This window comes from Pectinophora gossypiella, chromosome 17 (genome assembly GCF_024362695.1).
Source record: "Pectinophora gossypiella chromosome 17, ilPecGoss1.1, whole genome shotgun sequence".
Taxonomy (NCBI): Eukaryota; Metazoa; Arthropoda; class Insecta; order Lepidoptera; family Gelechiidae; genus Pectinophora; species Pectinophora gossypiella.
Window position 1 is genome coordinate 7,795,216 of NC_065420.1, and position 22,021 is coordinate 7,817,236.

A 22,021-nucleotide genomic window follows, 5' to 3' on the forward strand; every position below is an offset into this window, starting at 1 on the left:
AATTCTTATACTTTCCTGGTAAGCACGTAAAAAAAAATCTTTCTCATTATTGTTGCCCAGGCCAGCGAGTGTAAAAAAGTTCATCAGAAGCCTTGAGTCTTTGATCATTCAAGTGCGAACTCTCATCTTATTACCTCTTTTAAATGTTTTTATTAATAAAGTATTTATTTTTCCTCTATTAGCGAAATGAATGCTCTTAATTTTACAAATGAAGATGTTTAAGTAAATGGTTTTTCCGTGTTATTTTGTCGGTAAAAAATATAGCTGGTACAAAGCATATTTAGTCTGTTATATACCTTACGAAGATAAAATATAATCCACATCTATGTGCTACCTAGAGATTAGTGAAACTATATGTATAGCTAAAGTAACTCGATATATATAAACGCATTTTGTCGATAGTGTGCGGTGATTTTAAAAAAATGCACTTTATTCGTATTATGTGCAAATGTCTAAAAGCACAATGCATGTTTTATTACTGATGGTTTTGTCTTATGCTGAATACCACTTTGGGTTACACAATGAAATTTCTTTAGATGCCCCATTAGATGTGGGAAGGTAATAAAAATCGGAATATTCTGCATCTGTTTGGAATATAAAAGTGCACTTACCCCAGCCAATTGTGGTATAAACTTTCAGTTTTATATTCTCAGCAGTGAAAGTTTCCACGACTAGCATGTACAGGTATAAACCTGAAAAAGAAATACTTATTTAACAGGTGCAATTCGAGGTGTAGGTATCTTTGTGTAAAGTGTAAAAGGTTATTTATTTATTTAACAGTCTAATGTACACAGAAATTGTATGTATTAAATAAATACTTTAGTCGTAAGTGTTGTTTGAATATGGATTCCACAAAGTTTTAATACTTAGGTAAGTATCTTAATTTTATTTACTTTTCGCATGACGAAGTCGAGTCGCTTTGCGTTCGGAAAATATGCGTTAAATAAAAGGGTGAACCATCTGTAGTGATCGAAGAAAAGGACGGGATGAATAAAAGTGAATTACTTAATAATTATGTTTAAGTCCTTACCTTCAACGAGCATCCAAAAGAAATTGGTCAGGTAGAAGTAGTGCATACATATAACTAGTATCATACACGACGTCTGGTCGTGTTGCGCATCGTCCGACCAATTCTGACAACAAACAAATAATTTATCAATAAAAATCAAGATCAGAGGAAATGCGGTTAGATTGATGGGAAGTCAATATCCATTACCGTGACCGCAAATTATCCCAATATACGCCAATATTATTTTTTTTTGCAAATATCCTGTTATAAATTATGTATGTCACCAACTTTTGTAAGTGGATATTTGAAAAAAGAAAAAAGATACTAAGATTTATTATTTTATCCACGCGAAGTTTTTGACGAGTATGGGAAATAGCATTAATCATTATAGTAGTTTAATAGGTGATTGTAAATTTTGTTATTGATGAATAAAACTTAATGGTCAGATATAATCTAAGGTAAGAAAAACAAGATCACCATATAAGGGTCTCAGGTTCGATTCCCGGCAGCGTCAATTTATCCAACCTCCATCCAACCAGTGGAACATAGTGGAGCACAGGAACCCTACAAGTTATGAGGTCTTGTGTCCGGAACTTAATATAACGTTTTTAAACAAAACTCGACCATTATCATAGATGGCGATACGGCTCACCACCTATCACGTTGGTCTGTAGACTGAAAGCCCGATGAGGTGTGAGTACTTAGTTGATCTTGCGATGGATGTACCTCTAAACATGATCACGTTTCAGATAAATACGTTATTGTCTCTACAATCGAATCTACCCCTAGGGTACGCGGACAGAATATCTGCAGATATTCTAATAAACAACTTATTCCGAATTGTGAGACCCATTCTGGGTACATTATTCAATTTGCTCCAATATTTTGAACAACCCTTATAAATGTAGGTAAATACAATACCGTAATGAATTGGTTTGTCTACTGTTTTGTGTACAAATGTAAATTGTAAGTAAACCAAGCGGCAGTAAAGTGTATTGGGAAGACTGTATCTTATTTTTTTATTATCATTCAGAAGTTTAGTTTATTTATTTATAACACTTTTGTGCGTAGAAGACAGAAATTCCAAACTAGATGTCTTGGACCCCTAGATAGTGTTAAACATGTAGGAAAATGAGTAGAACGGAAAGTAATATTGATAAGAAAGTAAGAGACAATACTACGGAAGGTTAATGAATGGGAAATTGGTTGTTTATGGTATGAGGGCTTTTTGGCGGGAATCGGGAACGGGACAGTTGCTTTCTTCATTGAATAATCTAAATAATTAATACGAAGTGGGGTTTTGTGGTTAATGATCGCATTAAGTTAGTGGGAAGACATTCGCGAGTGTTATTATATCGGAGTATTCAATAAACAAAGTGTATCTGCCTATTTTCGCTTCGTGGCAGGAAGCCGCTTCATAACTCGAATGTTTATGCGGACTTTTGAGTTAAATCGTTTGGGGTTCGGAGTAGGAGTCTACTCCGAGGGTGGGGGCTTAGGTTTCATCATCATCACCTTTCATTATTTCATTAATCATCAAGAAAAAAAATATGTAAGACATATAAAAGGGAAAACCAAAACAAAAAAAAATGTTTATGGTATGAACTTAGAATGGTTAATGACGGAACGAAGACGGACGGAATGAAGTTTTCTTGTTTTAAAAATAAAAAGGGTTGTCTATGATTATTGGGATTGGAATGTAAAGGTGCATATATGTTTTTTGTAAAAAAGGAGAGACTAAAAGGAGTGAAAATAAATAAAATATCCCTTTCAATTCTATCGCACAAATATTGTCCAATAATATTTCATAACAACATTAGTACCTTAAGGTAAGCGTGCTAAGAGGCCGATTGTTTATAATAATAGCAATATCGATTACAGTTAAGTGGACCTTGATCACGAAATATACGACCCTTAATACCTACAGGAAAACCCGTGGATATCGCAAACAGAGATTGCCAATTTCGCCATCTGCACCATTTTTATTTATGAGTTATTTGATGAGAGATTCTGTTCTGTTAAATAAAGCTTTTCGGTGAATTTCATTTGGCGACCTGTTGCTGGTCCATTCGCTAGTTTGTACAGGAATATTTATACTGAGGCTGTATTATATTGAAATGTTATTCTGTCTTTGTGTTTTGCATTGCAATGAATTAAGTATGTTGTTATGAAAACGGTCGGTTATTAGAGGTGACGGCGTCTGGCAGACAGACTATGAAAAAGAAAGATTTAGCATTCTTATCTCGATAACATTTATTCATAAACGACCCATATATGTAGTAAAGTCAGTAGAAAGTAAGAGAGAAAACTAAGGAGGGATAATGAATGGGGATTTGGTTGTTTATGGGATGAATTTAGGATTGTTAATGAATAGGACGGAAGGAAGTCTTTAAAAGTATAGAATGATTGTCTATTATTAGTGAGGGACATTGGTTTTTTGGGTAAAAGAAGAAAATAAGAGGAGCCTAGATAAATAAATAGCTTTTTTTTAATTCTATATCCCACATACAGTCATGAGAAATATAATGTACCCACTTTAGGACTCTGTCGCACTAACATATTTGACATTTAGTGAGACTCACAGTTCAATTTGTCAAAAAAGTTAATGTGACATGGTACCAAAGTGTATACATAATATTAATGCTCGCTACGAATAAATAATAATGCTCGCGACCGTACATGTACAAGCCTCGTTTTGCGGAGTCTACTTCATCACGCTAGTCCTTTGTCGGTTGGCGAAGAAACAGTTTCAAAATAGGACCTTAAGTAATTTAGAATAGGTCGTTTTCTATATTGACCTGACCGGGAATCTGATACTTTACATAGATGTCGTCAAGAGTAAGTGTACATAAAAACGATCTTCTATCGTGTGGTTTATGAGGTGGATTACCAACCTTATCGACCCTGGTGTAAGGGTATAAAAGCGATATATTGTAAGTATTTTGAGCTTAAAGTGTAGTAAGGTGAAACCGCATATATCTACGTTACGAGTATTTTAAAGCTATAAAATATTTTTAAGATCTCTAAAACCGATAATAAAACAAGTTCAACCTTAAGAATAAGAAGTATCTAACATGCAAACAATAGAGTCTTACATAGAACTTGCATCAAAGAGGTTTGAATCTTAAAGCAATACATTAATATTCTTATTCAAAATGAAAAATTGTAGTCGAAAATCAATTCGCGCAAAATCACTCAACCCATTTGAATTTACATAAAATCGATTAGGGATTCGTATTTGCTTCTAGAAGTTGTAGAACTTTGATATTTCTTCATTTATTTTTTTATAATATATTATAATATCTATACGTATATAGACCATTTTACTCACTGTCTTTTAAAATGTATTGTTAAGCCGAAGTCGTAAAGCTGGAAATATCCACTTCTCTTTCTAAATTTGGCATAAAGTATTTTCTCGCTCTTTCGACATCCATCGTAAAAATAAAGATACAGATTTAAAATTATTATGAAAGTACTTACTTGTAACGCTAAATTTAAAATCCAACTGCAAGCAGACAGTATGTACGTTGTCATAAGATTTGTGTGTATCGTGTTTCGCAGACATCTCAAGTCCCTGAAAGAGAAAAATCAATTTCAGTTATGATCAAAGTTTTCAAATAAGTTTTGAAATGAAAAAATAAAGTAGTTCACCGTTTTGTAGATATAAGTTTTCAGATAATTTATTCTCTAGATTTGAATTACTTTGATTACATTTCTGAAGTACTTAAATTTTTTAGAGTTTTCATGTAAAAGGGTTACCTTTTCGAACAAGATAAACGATTTGAGAAATATAAGTATTCAGACGTCGTACAGGAGAACAAAAAACGATTTGTTTCTTAAAATAAGGTGACTATATATAAACGTAATCCCAAAATTTCTAAATGAAAAGTGTACGTTTTAAACGTGGCGATTAATATTTATATTTACTAACCTAGATGAGTATTATTGCTATTATCAAATATTAAACTCTTCGGTTTTAAAAGATTAATGTACACATTTTTATATCCTCGTAAGGCCCGGATTTCCAGACACAATAGTTAAACAATGGGATTTGGATTTTAAAAGGACTTTGGGCCTTACGACCATAAAGATATTTTCTAGCTTCATTCGTTTCCCGTCTGTTTTATCTTTCTAAATTATGTTCAGCGAGAATTTAAGAAAAATAAAATATGGCGCTACATCTAAATTTGTCTGGGCGTGCGTCAATGATATTTCATAGCTCATAACAAACTACATTGTATGCATTGATTCACGCTTGTATCCTCGAAGGGGTAGGCAGAAGTGTATAGTATGTCCACTCCTCGCCAGCTATGCTCAAGTTCCATGTAATAGGAGGCGAGTCCATAGCCATCAACCGGGCAGAAATCCTGAAAACCACGTGATATCAATTATCTAACATGAATTCAAACTCGAATTGAGTGGTTTAAAACCCGAGCCGGGAGGCGGGAGTAGCAACTCCCGGCTACCGGCTTTACATTAATCTTTTCCATATTTCTAGGTAGCGTGCTAGTTGAAAACGTTTTAAAGCATCTTTACAAGAGAACATGGCGAAACCTCAAGTTATTAAAGCCTTCTTAACTTTCATGCGTAAATAATAAGTTCCTTTCTTTGAAACCAATGTAGGTGAAATCAAAATTGGTTACGGAACTAAAACTTTTTCAATTTTATAAAACACAAACTTACTAAAAGCCAATGAAAGTGGCCACTTAGTCGACTTTATCGCGTTATTCAACCGAAACGTAGGTAAGTTTTTTCATTTCAGTAAAGTTACTTTTCAAAAGTGAAAGAAAAATCTTTAGGCTAAAAGTCGGCTATTGGCTGAAGAATACAGTTATGTTAATTTCAGAAAGTGAGAAAGTAGGGTGATAAATTTTTATGTACTTAGTGCCAAGCTAGCGCTGGAATGGCCTTTTTCTTCGAACAAACAGAGCCATAAACATAAACCTACTTGGGTTTTTCTAGCGAGGCTTAGGAGGCAGTTTTATTTTGTGGTAATTTTGAAGAGTTGTTAAACTTTTTGCGCCGGTTTTACATAGCCCGTTGAAACCATAAATCACCTATTGGTTTCGTCCAAATATAACAAGTATTCAAATCTACCGTGAACAATGTATTTAGAAAGTTTTCCAGCAATAAAAACGTTTTGAATAGAAATATATAATATCGTTTTGCTTCTATTGTGTGGGTTACTATTGAGCCGCCAAAAGCCCCTGACACGAATCATGTAACGATTATTTACATACATTAATAAGTAACAACTGGGGCCAACGGCTTAACGTGTCATCCAAAGCATGAATCATCTTACTTTCGGAAAATCAGGTGATCAGCCTGTAATGTACGAACCGAACTAGGGATCACAAAGAGATTTTTGTCATATGTTCCCACGGGAATTCCAACCCGGGACCTCCGGGTCGTGAGTCCAATGCTCAACCGCTGGACCACAGAGGCCATTATAATACATATTATTAATATATAGGTAATCAAGCGGTCTTTTTCATTTTAATCACATGGGTGATCGATCATAGTGATCAAACGATTAGCAATATGTTTCAAGATGTCAATGAGCCGCTTATAGACAGCCATGTCACAGAAAATGCTATAATAACAGAAATAAACGATTACGAGTGCTTTCAAGTATTTTCGTTTTGTAAGTGTATATTACTTTTTTAGATGAGCTCGGTGGCGCAGCGGTAAACGCGTTCGGTCTGCGATTGTTGAAGTTAAGCAACTTTCGCAAAGGCCGGTCATAGGATGGGTGACCACAAAAAAAAAATGTTTTCATCTCGAGCTCCTTCGTGCTTCGGAAGGCACGTTAAGCAGTTGGTCCCGGCTGCATTAGCAGTCGTTAATAACCATCAATCCGCACTGGGCCCGCGTGATGGTTTAAGGCCCGATCTCCCTATCCATCCATAGGGAAGGCCCGTGCCCCAGCAGTGGGGACGTTTATGGGCTGATGATGATGATTACTTTTTAAATATCAACCCTGAAAATGGCTTCTTTTTCGTAGGTATTTGTAAGATTTTCTCAGTAATGGGGGTCGTTAGTTGTAAATCCCCTTTGTTACCCGACTACGCCGAGGCTTAAAGGAGGGATACGCCTTTTGTACTATCTAAATGAGATAGGTAAAATATCATGACGTCTATGTAAAGATATTTTTATCACAGACGCAAAGTCGTTATGTTTATTGCGTTCGTTTGGCAGAAAAGAAAATAGTTGTAGCAAATTCTTTGCAGAAATCTTTGACATCAAGGGATATGTGTGAAGTGTAGACGAAGAAAAGCTACGAGATTTAAGTCTTCATTCTTCTTCTATCGTGTGGGTTGTGAGGTGGATTACCAACCCCATCAACTCTGGTGTCAGGGTTATTACTGAGCCGCCATAGGCTCCTGTCATGACTCATGTAACGACTACGTACTTACATCAGTAAGTAGTAACCGGGACCAACGGTTTAACGTGCCTTCCGAAGCACGGATCATCTTACTTTTGGACAATCAGGTGATCATCCTGTAATGTCCTAACCAAACTAGGGATCGTTGTAATTTGTCCGGGACCTCCGGATCGTGAGCACAACGCTCAACCACTGGACCACAGAGGCCGTTCAGTCTTCATTATACGTATAAATGTAATTTGTTTCTTTATGTATTACTATTTACATAACATAACATAAACAGCCTATATACGTCCCACTGCTGGGCACAGGCCTCCCCTCAATCAACCGGAGGGGGTATGGAGCATACTCCACCACGCTGCTCCACTGCGGGTTGGTGGAGGTGTTTTTACGGCTAATAGCCGGGACCAACGGCTTAACGTGCCCTCCGAAGCACGGAATCATCTTACTTTTTCGGACAATCAGGTGATTCAAGCCATAACCACACCACCAGGTATTATTTGGTTTTTGTGTGACTATTTGTCTTTCTTTATTTGCTATAAAAGGGTTCGAGTGATGATATTAATCTTAATCTTACCCCTTCAGGGGTAAGCAGAGGTGTATAGTATATACACCCACTCCTTGCCAGCTACGATTAAGTCTCATGTAATAGGGGACGAGCCTATTGCCAGAAACAGGGCCTATGGTAACCACGAGATATCAATATCTATGATCCAAACATGAATTCAAACTACAAACAACAAAAATTGAAAGTATTCAAATAAACTTGAATGTAACAAGTGAAATTGAAAGTTACTATTGGAGGCGGTGTTAGCTCCGGTGTAAATAAAACTCCTTCGAGTGCCGATAAGCGGACTGAAATAACTAGAAAGTATTTACGTAAGTCAAATTTAATTTTATGCTCCAAATATGAATTCCAATATTAATTTGAAAATCATTGGTTTTTGCCCGTGCCGATTCAAACCTGTGAGAGTCAAAAGTTCTTCTTGAATATATTAATAACTAGCTTTTGCCCGCGACTTCGTCCGCGTGGCGTGTTATATAAGAGAGAGATCTTTGTGTGTGTGGGAGTGCATACTTATGCAGTTTAGATTTTTTCATACAATTTTTTTCCCAATAACTCCCATTTTTCAAAATACAGCCAAAAATTAACTTTATATTTACTAAGGTATGCATGCATGCTAGATTGAATCGATTGAATTGTTTTTTTTTTAATTGATTGTTCATTGAGTTTTAATTTTAATACACACTTCCTCTCTTCCCTTCAACGTTGCTGTGCCCTACAGGGTCCATGTTTTAGTTCCTATGCCTATGTAACACCCCATTGTACTACATGGAATGCAATAAATAATTTAATTGAATTGAATTGAAAACATCTATCCTACGCGGTTTCGATTTTTTCATACAAATGTTTTTTTCCCGCTAACTCCCGTTTCCGTGGGAATTTTACAATATCCTGTTGCAACTAAGCTTTAAGTTAACTAAGGTACCTGCATGCCAAATTTCAAGCGTCTAACTTAAGCGGTTTAGATTTTTCATACAAAAGGATTTTCCCGCAAATTTCCGTTCCCGTGGGAATTCCGGGAATTCCTTTCTTAGTGCACCTCTACGGTACCTAAGCTATGTCCCTTCCAAATTTCAAATGCCTACGTTTAGCCGTTCAGGCTATGCGTTGATATGTCAGCCACTGAGTCAGTCAGTTTCTCCTTTTATTTAGATTTGATTTTTTCATACAAATGTTTTTTCCCGCTAACTACCGTTCCCGTGGGAATTTTGTAATATCCTGTTGCAACTAAGCTTTAAGTTTACTAAAGTACCTGCATGACAAATTTCAAACGTCTAACTTGAGTGGTTTAGATTTTTCATACAAAAGGGTTTTCCCGCTAATTCCCGTTCTCGTGGGAATTTCGGGAATTCCTTTCTTAGTGCACCTCTACGGTATCTAAGGTATCTGCATGCCAAATTTCAAACGTCTAACTTGAGTGGTTTAGATTTTTCATACAAAAGGATTTTCCCGCTAATTCCCGTTCCCGTGGGAATTTCGGGAATTCCTTTCTTAGTGTACCTCTACGGTATCTAAGGTATCTGCATGCCAAATTTCAAACGTCTAACTTGAGTGGTTTAGATTTTTCATACAAAAGGATTTTCCCGCTAATTCCCGTTCTCGTGGGAATTTCAGGAATTCCTTTCTTAGTGCACCTCTACGGTATCTAAGGTACCTGCGAGCCAAATTTCAAACATCTAACTTGAATGGTTTAGATTTTTCATACAAAAGGATTTTCCCGCTAATTCCCGTTCTCGTGGGAATTTCGGGAATTCCTTTCTTAGTGCACCTCTACGGTACCTATGGTACCTGCATGCCAAATTTCAAACGTCTAACTTGAGTGGTTTAGATTTTTCATACAAAAGGATTTTCCCGCTAATTCCCGTTCCCGTGGGAATTTCGGGAATTCCTTTCTTAGTGCACCTCTACGGTATCTAAGGTATCTGCATGCCAAATTTCAAACGTCTAACTTGAGTGGTTTAGATTTTTCATACAAAAGGATTTTCCCGCTAATTCCCGTTCCCGTGGGAATTTCGGGAATTCCTTTCTTACTGTACCTCTACGGTATCTAAGGTACCTGCATGCCAAATTTCAAACGTCTAACTTGAGTGGTTTAGATTTTTCATACAAAAGGATTTCCCTTCACTACTCTGCTCCTATTGATTGTAGCGTGATGAAAAGTATACTATAACCTGTCCAGGAGTGTGAAGAATAATTGTACCAAGTTTCATTAAAATCCGTCCAGTAGTTTTTGTTTCTATAAGGAACATACAGACAGACAGACAGACAGACAGACAGACAGACAGACCAAAAATTTTCTGATTGCATTTTTGGCATCAGTATCGACCACTTATCACCCCCTGATAGTTATTTTGAAAAAATATTTAATGTACAGAATTGACCTCTCTACAGATTTATTATAAGTATAGATAATAAATAAAGAAACAAAATGATTTAAGGTGATTCGTTTTCCATACAAAAGTTGATGCAGTGCTACAGGAAAACGGATAGAGGAATATTGTTATAAAACCGATAAATAGTAATATTTTGGTGTATTATTTTCGCAAACTAACAAAAATTTAGGGTCCGAATACGAGAAGTACCATATTTCAGACCCTCAATTTTGATCAATTCTACATTTGTAGTGGTGCAGATTACAGTGTATTTGCTGAGCGTGTAGAGGTGTCAATGTTAGTTTGTGTGCGTGATAGTTTTTTTTTCTTAAGGCTTTGACTACTTGACAAGTGTAATAGAATGTCAGTGACAATTTATAAAGAGATTTTGTATGAAGAGAATAAATATAAATAAAAAACTAAAAATACTACAATCTGAGAAAAGGAATATTGGAAAAATATTTTTGTAATAACGTATCTTATTTAAACATTTTTAAATAATGGGTAAATACCGTGTTTTAAAAGAGGACATATATTATAATAAAAAATCAATACATAAAATGAAATGGCTGTATGGGCATAGTTCCCTTTGCCTTACCCTTCGGGGAAAACCAAATCAAAAAAGAAGTTGTTGCATTTGCCGGCCTAAATAGTAGTCATTTATAATTAATTGTTTTTCCATCCAACATACAGATTTATTTATATTCTCTTTGCCGCGGACTTTTTGGTGGGACCGGGAACGGGAAGGTTGCTTTCTTCATTGAATAATCTAAATAATCAATACGAAGTGGTGTTTTGTGATCACATTAGTCGGAAAACATTCCCGATAGTATTATTAAATCGGAATCTTCAATAAACAAAGTGTACCTATCTATTTTCGCTTTGCGCCAACAAGCCGCTTACTTCGTTTGGGGTTCGGAGTAGGAGTCTGCTCCGAGGGTGGGGGCTTAGGTTTCATCATTTCATTAATCATCATCAAGAAAAAAAAACACAAGACATGGCTGTATGTTCATAGTTCCCTTTGCCTTGCCCTTTGGGAAAAAAAATAAGAAAAATTTTGAAATTCTTATGTATAATAAACAAACATCACAGACATCATGACAGATCTAAAACTAAATAAAATCTTTTTTCTATTTTCTATTTGACTTATTTATGAATTTTAATCAAGAAAACGTGATAATAAGTTCGACAGCAACCAGTTCAGGTCCCCGAAACAGCCCATTTCAGGCCGCGTATATATGGAAAATACTACTTCAATACGTCCCAGCCTCGTCTTTTTTTAACGTCCTCGTTATAAAAAGACGTCCTAACCTGAACTAACTAACCTAACAATAAACACCACGCGTAAATATATGTCCAGAAATGCGCTGTGAGTCGTCTGGACTGGGCGCGAAAACAACATAGAATTCGATTAGGTGCTAAGTGTCCCGCATGCTATCACCAGCTGTCACTGACATACGTATGAAGTCCCGCGGATTTTATTGGAACTAAATGACAAGTCATAATAATTATATGCGGATACTGCGACATCAGCGCCGTGCTTGCGGGACGTCCTGAAGCGCTATTACATCTTTCAGACGCGATGCGACAAAGTTTGAACCTACGCAATTTAGGAAAAATCTACCTTATTATTACTGTACTGTGATCGTTATTTGTAAAATCATACAATACATATACACAATTCTTTATACACAATTTATTTATTTATTTATTTAATATAATTATTATGACATATTGTGGACTTTTCGGTATACCTACAAAAAAGGAACAATTCAACCATACGTTGTTTTGTTATATCTCAATGGGCTCAGGCAGCGTTTTCGCCGAAAGCTCCAAGTCGGCTATATTTGTAACGATAATTATGTTTGACATTCATCATCATTTTTGAACCATTTTATACAAAAAAAATACTTGTATAAATTATAAACCCTAAAGCACGCCCATGAATCACTCTACTCATTGGTGAAAACCGTATGAAAATCCGTTCAGTAGTTTTTTAGTTAGCCGCTTGTTCACTGATGCGATTAATGCCTGTTAGAATTTTACAAAATAAAAAATACGGAAATTACGGAAGGTACTTTAGTGCAAAGTAAATTATTGTATACTTAATTATAATATTATTGGTAAAAGTGATACTTTTTGAAAATTCCGTAACAAATAGACGGGTTCGCCAAATTCAATTGTAAAAAAAAATACAAAAAGTAAAAACAATTAAAACATGCAGTTGGGTTTGAACCGTGAACCTTAAGAATGGCGGCGACTGCTTTACCAAATGCGCCATTTAGAAGTTAGAAGTAGACTTCAAATTATGCATCTCTTTTAATAGCTAACCTAGTTCGCATGTGTGTGTGTGACAGCTTCGTGTTTGTACACAAATTGAAATGACACCAACTTTTGATGCAATGTTTCAATATGATATCTTCAGTAAATACTTCAAAATTGTAGCTTAACTTAAAGATAATGTATGTAAGATTTCGCCACCTAACATTTCACTGGGTCAGTACTCAACACTAAACGAATAAATGGAAAAAAATACGAAAACTGCAGAAGTAACGCCATCTACTGACGCAGCGTTACCTAGCTGACTGAAACACATCACCTTAAAACAAGAAGCTTTAAAACATTTAAAATTCATGATTCATACGTGTTTATATTACAAAGAGTAAGTATAAAGGACCTTACGAGTATATGATCACAATCGTATGCGTTCTATTTTGGTTCAGCATTATTTATAGTTAAACGCATGCTCTTGGCAAGTAACTGTCCATTCATATACATATACACGTGGCACTTGCAGGCAAACTATTCTTAGCCAAATAATATAATATAATAGAAGAACGCAAGCGTCCATCCATGTCTGTTGTACGTGAAAACAGGAGTTATATCTGTCATACTATTGTATCCAAAGTTGGAGGGTTTTTATTAAAATGAAAGTGTATAAACTTTCGAACATATACGAGTAAGTATTTAGTTTGTTTGTTACTAATAGATCTTTCAGGTTCTTCTAGCCATAGAGGCAGCCAATCAGCTCGCGACACCAAACACTTCAGGACCCCGATACCGACCCCGCCGGCGTGGTCGACGATTTCCCTCATTCAGCGCTTATCGCTATCGACCCACTAGGGTCGATTAATTCTTTCAAATATTTTTCCTTTCAGACGACGCCCTGAGCCGAGGTTCGCGCCCAACTGGGCACCCTAAGGCCTGTTGTCTTAAACGTTGTACCGAGTGAGAGCCTTCAGCGCTCCCCATTTGTCCGGCCAAGTAGTTAATGCCATCTGCGGCAAATCTACAATAAGTCACGTCAAAAAAAATATCATATACAATTACTAACATAAAATTGATACCTATTTACCTATTAATGGTTTATTATTACTTACAACGAAATGAACGATTTATTTGCTAAATATAACATGATATTGTGTAGTACCTACCTATTGATTACTCTCTCGCTACTATTAACAATATACAGGAAAATTCCACTTGATATCAACTCAGAATCATGGACTGAATCACCCGCAAAGTTTCCGTTACGATATCACTAACACCCTGTATCTTACGTCAGTACTCGAAGACTGCACTGTAATGATTTGTCACTAGCAATATTAAATCTTACTGTAAATGTAACTAGTACTACCATACGGCTGTCCTACGCGTACGTCCCCTTATAACAAAATGAAGACTGACGATAATACCAGGTTTAAAATAACGGAACTAATTGATAAGTCATATTAATTATAATTATGCAGAATTAGCGACACTAACGCCGCGGCCGCGTAACTTCTATAGCGGCGCGGACTTTTCTTTTTAAATCTGGTATTATTTTTAGTTTTCATTTTATAATAAGACGGTTAGAAAACATCGCAATTGAAAACTTTTTTACACGACTGCCCACGCACCTAAAAAGGGAAAGTTTGTCGTACTTTTTTGTTCTATTCGTATATAATATTAGGTAAATGGACAAATGATTGGCACAAAGGGCTCCATGCAAATAACTTTATTTCATTACTTAAGTAAATTGTAATTTTGGCGCTAAAAATAATAGGCATAAAAACTAAATCGAAATAAGATATTCCTTAAATATTTAAACTAAGTATTATTACTTTCCAACTAGATAGTAGGTAAGTAATAATTGTGTAACGTATTCTTTGTTCAATATTCACAAGGTTTATAATAGAATCACTAACAGAATCTACAAAGTCAAACTGAATTTACCTTTACCTATTCCGTCTTACAGACTAGACTGTGTCGTAAACATAGAAAGCGGTTCTTTAAGAAGTTCGTTAACTTGTAGTTAACGTCCCCGCGACACCTTAACTCGTGGTTCAATAACTTTTACCAAATCATACATTTTTGATGTGCTTAAATAAGCAAAAGTTGGTAAATACCAACGAGGTGGTTCGTTCTCAGTTCAGTTAATTTCTTTTTATCATGCCATTTGAATGCTCTCTAAAAATGTATGTATGTATAAATGACAAGATGATTAGACGTCTAATATGAAAATTACTGAGGCGCTGTTGGTTAGACTACGAGTAGTAGGTGGACTACCTACAATTTTATTTGCCAAGAGAATATTTTGCTTTTTTCGCTAATGCGAAACTTTACCGATTATCCATACCAATTAGAACGTAGATATCAATTAGAACTATTATCGCTTATTAAAACCTTCTTTTGCACATTTATATAATTATATAATAATCATGATTTGGTTGGTTTATACAAGTATAAACGTGCAAAAGAAGGCTTTAATAAGCGATAATAGTTCTAATTGATAAGTATTTCATACTATCGTCTTCTTCTTCTATCGTGTGGGTTGTAAGGTGGATTACCAATCTCATTACCCTGGTGACAGGGTTACTATTGAACCGCCAAATGATGTCCTAACCAAACTAGGGATCACAAAATATTTTTTATGATATTTCCCCACCGGGATTCGAATCCGGGACCTCCGGATACGTGAGCCTAACGCTCAACCACTGGACCACCGAGGCCGTTACATACTATCGCATTTGTTTATTTTTGTGAATTTTGTGTTACTCGAACAAAATACAGTCCGTCAGATCATCATCATCATTTCCGTATTCACAAGGGTCCACCTAACCTAACCTAACCTTAAGAGTTCCGGATCTTCACAGAAGCAACTGCCTGTCTGACTTTCTAGCCCGTGAAGGAAATACCAGTTCAATATAAGTTAAGTTACTAGAAGATGTGGGTTTCCTCACGATGTTTCCCTTCACCACGTGATAATCAGTTATGATTTTATGATTCAAATACGAATTTGAAAACAAATTCGATGAACCCTCAAAAGGGTTGGTCTAGATTTTGTAGAGATTGTCTAGGTAGCAAATTGTAATTAGTTTAAGTTTAGGCCTGTGCTGGGATTTCAACTTGCAACCTCACAATGAGAGTCAAGCGTTCTTCCAACTGAGCTGCCACGGTTTCAAAAAGTTGTAAGTAAGAAAAAACATAAAACTTAATTCAAAAGTAATTTTCGTCCGGTACAAACAATATTGTGAGTGACTTAGCTGTGGCGCTGCCCAGCAATTTACAAATCCATCATTTGAGAAAATCACCGGTCATTAGTTCGTATCGTGTTGGATATTGATCTAAGCGACCCACTGGCCTCACCTTACATTATAACATACATTGATTTATTGAGGGTTGCTTTTCGCTTTATTTTTGAACTGATATTATGACAATTTTAATATAACAATTACATATGGGTAATTGGATTTCAGCGTAGCATTCACGCAACCGCGCCACCAAACAAATGTTTGCAATTGACTCCTGGGGGGTTAAAAAGGCCACACAGAAGCAATTCATCTAAAAAAGCAATATTGCTATTTGACATTGCGCAATACAGACAAATGTCAAATAGCAATATTGCTTTTGTAGATGAATTGCTACAATGTGGCCTGTTTAGACCCCCTGGTGTTGGGGTGGTGTAGCTCACATTGAATTTGATAATATAGCTTTGTTTTATGTCCGTATATTCATTTTCAACTTAAGCAGTCAGTCAAAGTAATATTCGTTTCAAAGCACGAGTGTTTTATCTATTGCATTAAATTGTACAGAAATCAGTACTGTGAAAAGCTCAGACTAGCTTATATAGATAAAACCGAGCGATAAAACTTGCAGATTTTATTGTCGGTGAAGGCGAGATGTAACGTCAAACTTCGTCTGAATACTGAATACCGTGATTTAATTTAATTTAATTTTTAATTTTCTTTTTGTGAACGTTGATAAGAATAAATATCATTAGTAAAGTTGATGACGACTCCAACTAACAGCCTCCGTGGTCTAGTGGTTAGAGCGTTAGGCTCACGATTTGGAGGTCCGGGTTCGATTCCCGATGGGCACATTGTCGAAATCACTTTGTGAGACTGTCCTTTGTTTGGTGACTTAAGGACTTTTCAGGCTTGAATCACCTGATTGTCCGAAAAAGTAAGATGATTCCGTGCTTCGGAGGGCACGTTAAGCCGTTGGTCCCGGCTATTAGCCGTAAAAACACCTCCACCGACCCGCAGTGGAGCAGCGTGGTGGAGTATGCTCCATACCCCCTCCGGTTGATTGAGGGGAGGCCTGTGCCCAGCAGTGGGACGTATATAGGCAGTTTGTGTTATGTTAGTTGATGACGACTCCAATGTTGAACATAGACCTCTCCTGTTAAAAAGATAGAGATAAAGATTTTCATTGTGAATAAATTTAGGTACAGCTATAAATAAATGTTGCAGTTATTTATAAATTATGTCTCAATTTTTTTTCCTTTTTTGGTTATGAAATAACATAAGAAAGAGAGAGAAAACAAAAAAAAGTTTTCATTCAAATAATCTATGATGTCATCAAAAAATGGTGTTTTCACTCTTTTCTCGGTATTTCTCACATTAATCATTCGTCCACTAGCAGTTTTAAGGGAAGGGTATGTGAATATGAATATTAAAAGACGCTAGTAGTTAGAGGTGGAATGTATAAAGTATGAGTACGTACACTTACTACATATGTCAAAAATAGCTCCACTATCCGAACTTTTTTCCAGAATCGCTTACTTTTTTATCCCACTAATTTTATCGGTATTATAATAAATGCTATCTTTGAGACATGTGGTCTCGTATAAAGAAAATTCTTTCGTATAAACATTTTATTATTTTTTATTTAAATAAAATATCCAAACGGGTTGATGATTAAATACGGCCTCCGTAGTCCTGTGGTTGAGCGTTGGACTAACGATCCGGAGGTCCCAGGTTCGAATCCCGGTGGGAATATATCACACAAAATCACTTTATGATCCCTAGTTTGGTTAGGAAATTACAGGCTAATCACCTGACTGTCCGAAAGCAAGACGATTCGTGCTTTGGAAGGCACGTTAAGCAGTTGATCCCGGTTACTACGTACTGATATAAGTACGTAGTCGTTACATGAGTCATCAGGGGCCTTTGGCGGCTCAAAAGTAAGGGTTGATGAGGTTGGTAATCCACTTCACATCCCACACATATACTAGATAGAAGAAGATGATTAATTAATATCCTGAGGCACGGTTAACGGAGAAACACGAATATGCACTTGTATTTCCAACTTGAATTGAAATCGGATGCCTATAGTTTGGCATGTTTATTGTTTTGGTCCAAAACAACGGGAGGTTGTTGGAGAAGTGACGGGGGAACATGGAAATTCGAAGGGTATAGGAATTTGAACGTGTGTTGTCAGCGAGCTAACCAACCAGGACGTGAAGTTAGTTAGCAGCGAAGCCAACCAGAGAGGTTTTTGTAGTTATACTTTTTAGTTCAGAATTTTTAGATTTTCAGTTAGTATTTTTTCCCTTGATTTGTACGTAGTAGAACATCAGTTCCTTACTTTATTTCAATAAACAACTTTGTTATATCGGTTACCGTTCGTCCGGTAGGTGGCAGGTTGGTAAATTGTAACATCCAACTAGATATATTCTGAGCTTTGAATGCCGCTACAAGTTCTCCTAAAGGTCAAACGAGACTTCGAGGAAAGCGAAGCGGATTTTATGAAATAAATTAAGTCGACTTCAACAACATTAAGTACTTCGTCAACTTTATCTGCATTTATGTTCAGTTTAAAACTGTATCAACTTAAAATGCCAAGCAAATGATAAATGTTATGGTTTCAGCGTTTATGGCGTATTACTTTGATGCTACGTTTCATAGTGAAATACTGAAGGTTTATACTTTATGACAATTTTTATTTATATAGTTGTTATGTGTTGTATAGTCGCTATGTTCGTTGTTAGTTGTTAGATAGTCGCTATGTTCGTTATGTGAAAATTGACGATTCAAAGTATAACTATGTTACCTACTTAATAAAAATATTTTTGAATTTGAATTTGTTAAATGTCATAAAACTGAATAATACAACATACCCCTTAGTATTCCTTATGTTGTCACTAACATCATGTATAGATAAATAAAATTAAAAGTGTGCCTATTTGAAAATAGGCACACTTTTCAAATTCATTTGAATTTGTTAGATACCAAAAAAAAATTGATTGAATTTCATGATTGAATTCAAATTCATTTGAATTTGTTAGATACGGTCATATATCTCCAGCTACGTCTTAAGTTCGTTACATAAATTTTATATCAGCAGGGTCTGCACGTTGACCGTGTCGTGCCGCGAATTATCGAGGGCTTCGACCAATAGCTGTTTTGCACTGAGCTCGATTCGCCTCCAGGTACCAAACAATACTGGTAATAGCATTAAAATTCTATGATAAGCAGAAGACGATGTTCGTTCATGACGTCCTACCTAGAAATAACTCAAGTCTCTTTGTGAAAATGTATCAAATAATATGTAAGTTAACAAGAAAACTTGCTTCAAACCTTTATATCTGAAATCAAGTTAAAAAAATATTCATCCGTAATTATTGTGTTAGTTACATTTATCTTATTAAGTAGCTAGTGTTAGTAATATTTTTATTCTATTTTTTTTTATAATTTATTAAACCCGGTATAGATCTTCATCCAGTGCTGTCACAACGGGGAGTCCCACCGGTTAAAAGAATAATGTACTATAATAATTTCATTTTTTGTAACCTTACTGTAACCACTGTAACCTGTCATCGTACGATTCATCACAATAAATTTTTCGATTTCAAAACATGTGCTTGGCAATTTATTTGTAGAAGCTTGTAGTGACTATCTTATTACTTATATTTATATACCGATTATAAGGGATATATCTCATTAAGACACTATGGTGGCGCAACGACATGTATCCTTATTGGTTGCGCAACCATTAAGACACCAGGCGAGGTAGCCTCCACGGCTGCATCACAGCCTCCCCGGGGTAAGAAAAAAAAAAGGAAAAAAAGACAAAATGTTGTTTCTTTAACGTACAGAAACGCAGGTACGTCTATTATTTCCAATATCAGATGATGATCCCACATAACCGCTTCACCGAGCCCCAATGATTCCCCGCTTAATAAAAAAGAGAGGTAGTCTTTATACAACCGCGGCGACATCGCACGACCTTCAAACTGTATGATATCTTAGTGAGAATGGCCCTAACTAATTGGTAAAACTAGTCTATCATGTAGAACGTGTTTAATTAACGTGTTTTGGCCACATCTACACACGATTGCTCATTTCTGACAAATACGATACGAAGTTTTCGATTGAAACGGGCAGCGAAATTATTACAACTTCGGAAGCAGACGTGAAGTTGAAAGGAACATACTGCGAACTTGATTCGTGTAGTTTCGGAGAGTAATAAGCAAGTTAGTTATATGGAATACCTAAAAGGAAAACGTCTAGTACCAAGATTTATATGAGAGTTTGGTGCAAGTCTGAGTATAATTATGTCAGCCAAGCTTCGTTAAAAATAAACCGACATTTTGTGTCAGTTTTGAGCTTTTGAAAGTTTCAATACTAACACGTAATAAACATAACATAAACTGCCTATTTATATACGTCCCACTATTGGGCAGAAACATATGTAACAAGTGTGAATTTTAGTAGATATCTCATTTGTCCCAAGAAAAATTAAAAATGGAGCCATTTTCGTTTTGGTTCTGTTAAAATTGGTTCTAAAATTCACAGAAAAGAAACTGCTTATATTACTTTTGAAACTGAATAATTTAAGATTCTTGTAGTTTATCTGCGCTGTACTTACACAAGACTCGCGTAGCTATAAAATTACTTTAACAAACAACAATGCAAAGAACGTATATTAAAAATATATCAAAGTCTAGTTTTCCTAGCTGGATACAGTTAGCTAGGTCGTGCAATCACTTAACTTCTTCATTTTCCCGCTTTACTTCACAGTAAGTAAAGTTGTATTACTGTTTCTCTACTATGTGTACTCATTTCTTAGTAAAATAACGCAGAGAGAGTTTACATCAGAGAGTTTACATCTTCAGGGGCCGAGCGACATTGATACAAAATATGGGATTGACATAAAGTGACATGTCATTATTGATTTTTAAAATTTGCTATTTGACTTTCCGTGGTTATTTAGTTTTTGTACTAGATTTTCAGAATCACAGACCGTTACGAAAATATACCTAATTTCACAGCACCCCGGTCTTCGCAATAAGGTACTTACTTAAGTAAAAACTTTAATCTATAATCATTTTCCTATTCATGTGATTTATAAAACTAGTTTCTCGGATAAATGGGAAGAGCTGAGGCCGCTAAGGGCTCTCATCTGGCATAAAATCGGTGACGTCATCAACCGGAGACACATAGGCGATCAGTTTCGTGAAGCCACACCCCGGACCCTTCATACAAACAACCTAGTTTTACACAGACACTACACATTTACATTATCGTACACGCGCATCTGTGTGTGTGTGTGTGTGACGCCTGACACCATACGATTCAAGTCTAAACTGTGTTCGAGGGGGGGTGAGGTGGGGAGCGGAGTGTTGCCGTTCTATATATACATAACTTCACGCCCGTATTCCTCGAAGGGGTGGGCAGAACTAACATAACATAACATAATCAAATACTTTATTGCACAAACAGGAAAAAACAAAAGAGAAACTACAAATAATTAAGAAACTATTTGCAGCCACTTTTGATACATAGTCCTAAGGTAGATGATGATAGGGGATCAGCCTATCGCTTTTACAGATGATCCATCATGTTCGACAGGATGCTGTCCCTTTGTCGCCTTTTACGACATGCACGGGAAGATAAGCAGCTGAACGCATTCTATGTTTTTTCTTTACTCCCAGTCCAGCAGAGATACGCAGCCGTTCTATACGTAGTATTATTACTTATTCTATGGCTTGGCTTCGCGCAGAATCATAGTTTGTGAGGAATGGAGAATACACTTACTTGAAGTACAAGAATACGAAGACAGCGAGGGAAAGTACGGCGAGGCTGAGTGAGTAGCCGGCCAGGTAGATGAGGCTTGTGACGTCAGTCGGTGACACGTTCGCGATCCGTTCCGTGCAGTTCTGGTAGTTTGAGTAGTTGTTCCATACGCCTTCCAAACAAAACCGGGACGCGTTCTCTGTAAAGGTAAGATACTAAATTATAACATTTATTTTGTAAAGAGATTAATATAACCGACACAAGGCCCCGATTCCTGCAGACACCGCCTAATTTTATTTTAAGTTATATCCGTCATTTTCATATCCGTCGAAAAGGAAAGGGACGGATGATTCACAGCTCTTAATTTTAGGAAGAATGAGTAAATGAATGAATAACCCGGGCGAATCA

The 22,021-nt window shown here is 36.1% G+C and overlaps 1 protein-coding gene across 2 annotated transcripts in view; it reads right to left on the reverse strand.

Annotated features, from left to right (window-relative positions):
- The window catches only part of LOC126374273 (diuretic hormone receptor), a 41,043-nt gene extending 19,280 nt beyond the window's left edge, over positions 1-21,763 (reverse strand). For both annotated transcript variants that reach the window (XM_050020792.1, XM_050020793.1), the window contains exons 1-4: positions 21,635-21,763; positions 4,490-4,583; positions 1,031-1,133; positions 612-692 (exon numbers count right to left, since the gene is read on the reverse strand). In XM_050020792.1, coding sequence (XP_049876749.1) covers positions 612-692; positions 1,031-1,133; positions 4,490-4,543 — 238 coding nt within the window. In that variant the 5' untranslated portion in view covers positions 4,544-4,583; positions 21,635-21,763. The remainder of the gene's footprint in view (positions 1-611; positions 693-1,030; positions 1,134-4,489; positions 4,584-21,634) is intronic.
- Positions 21,764-22,021: the final 258 nt, after the last annotated feature.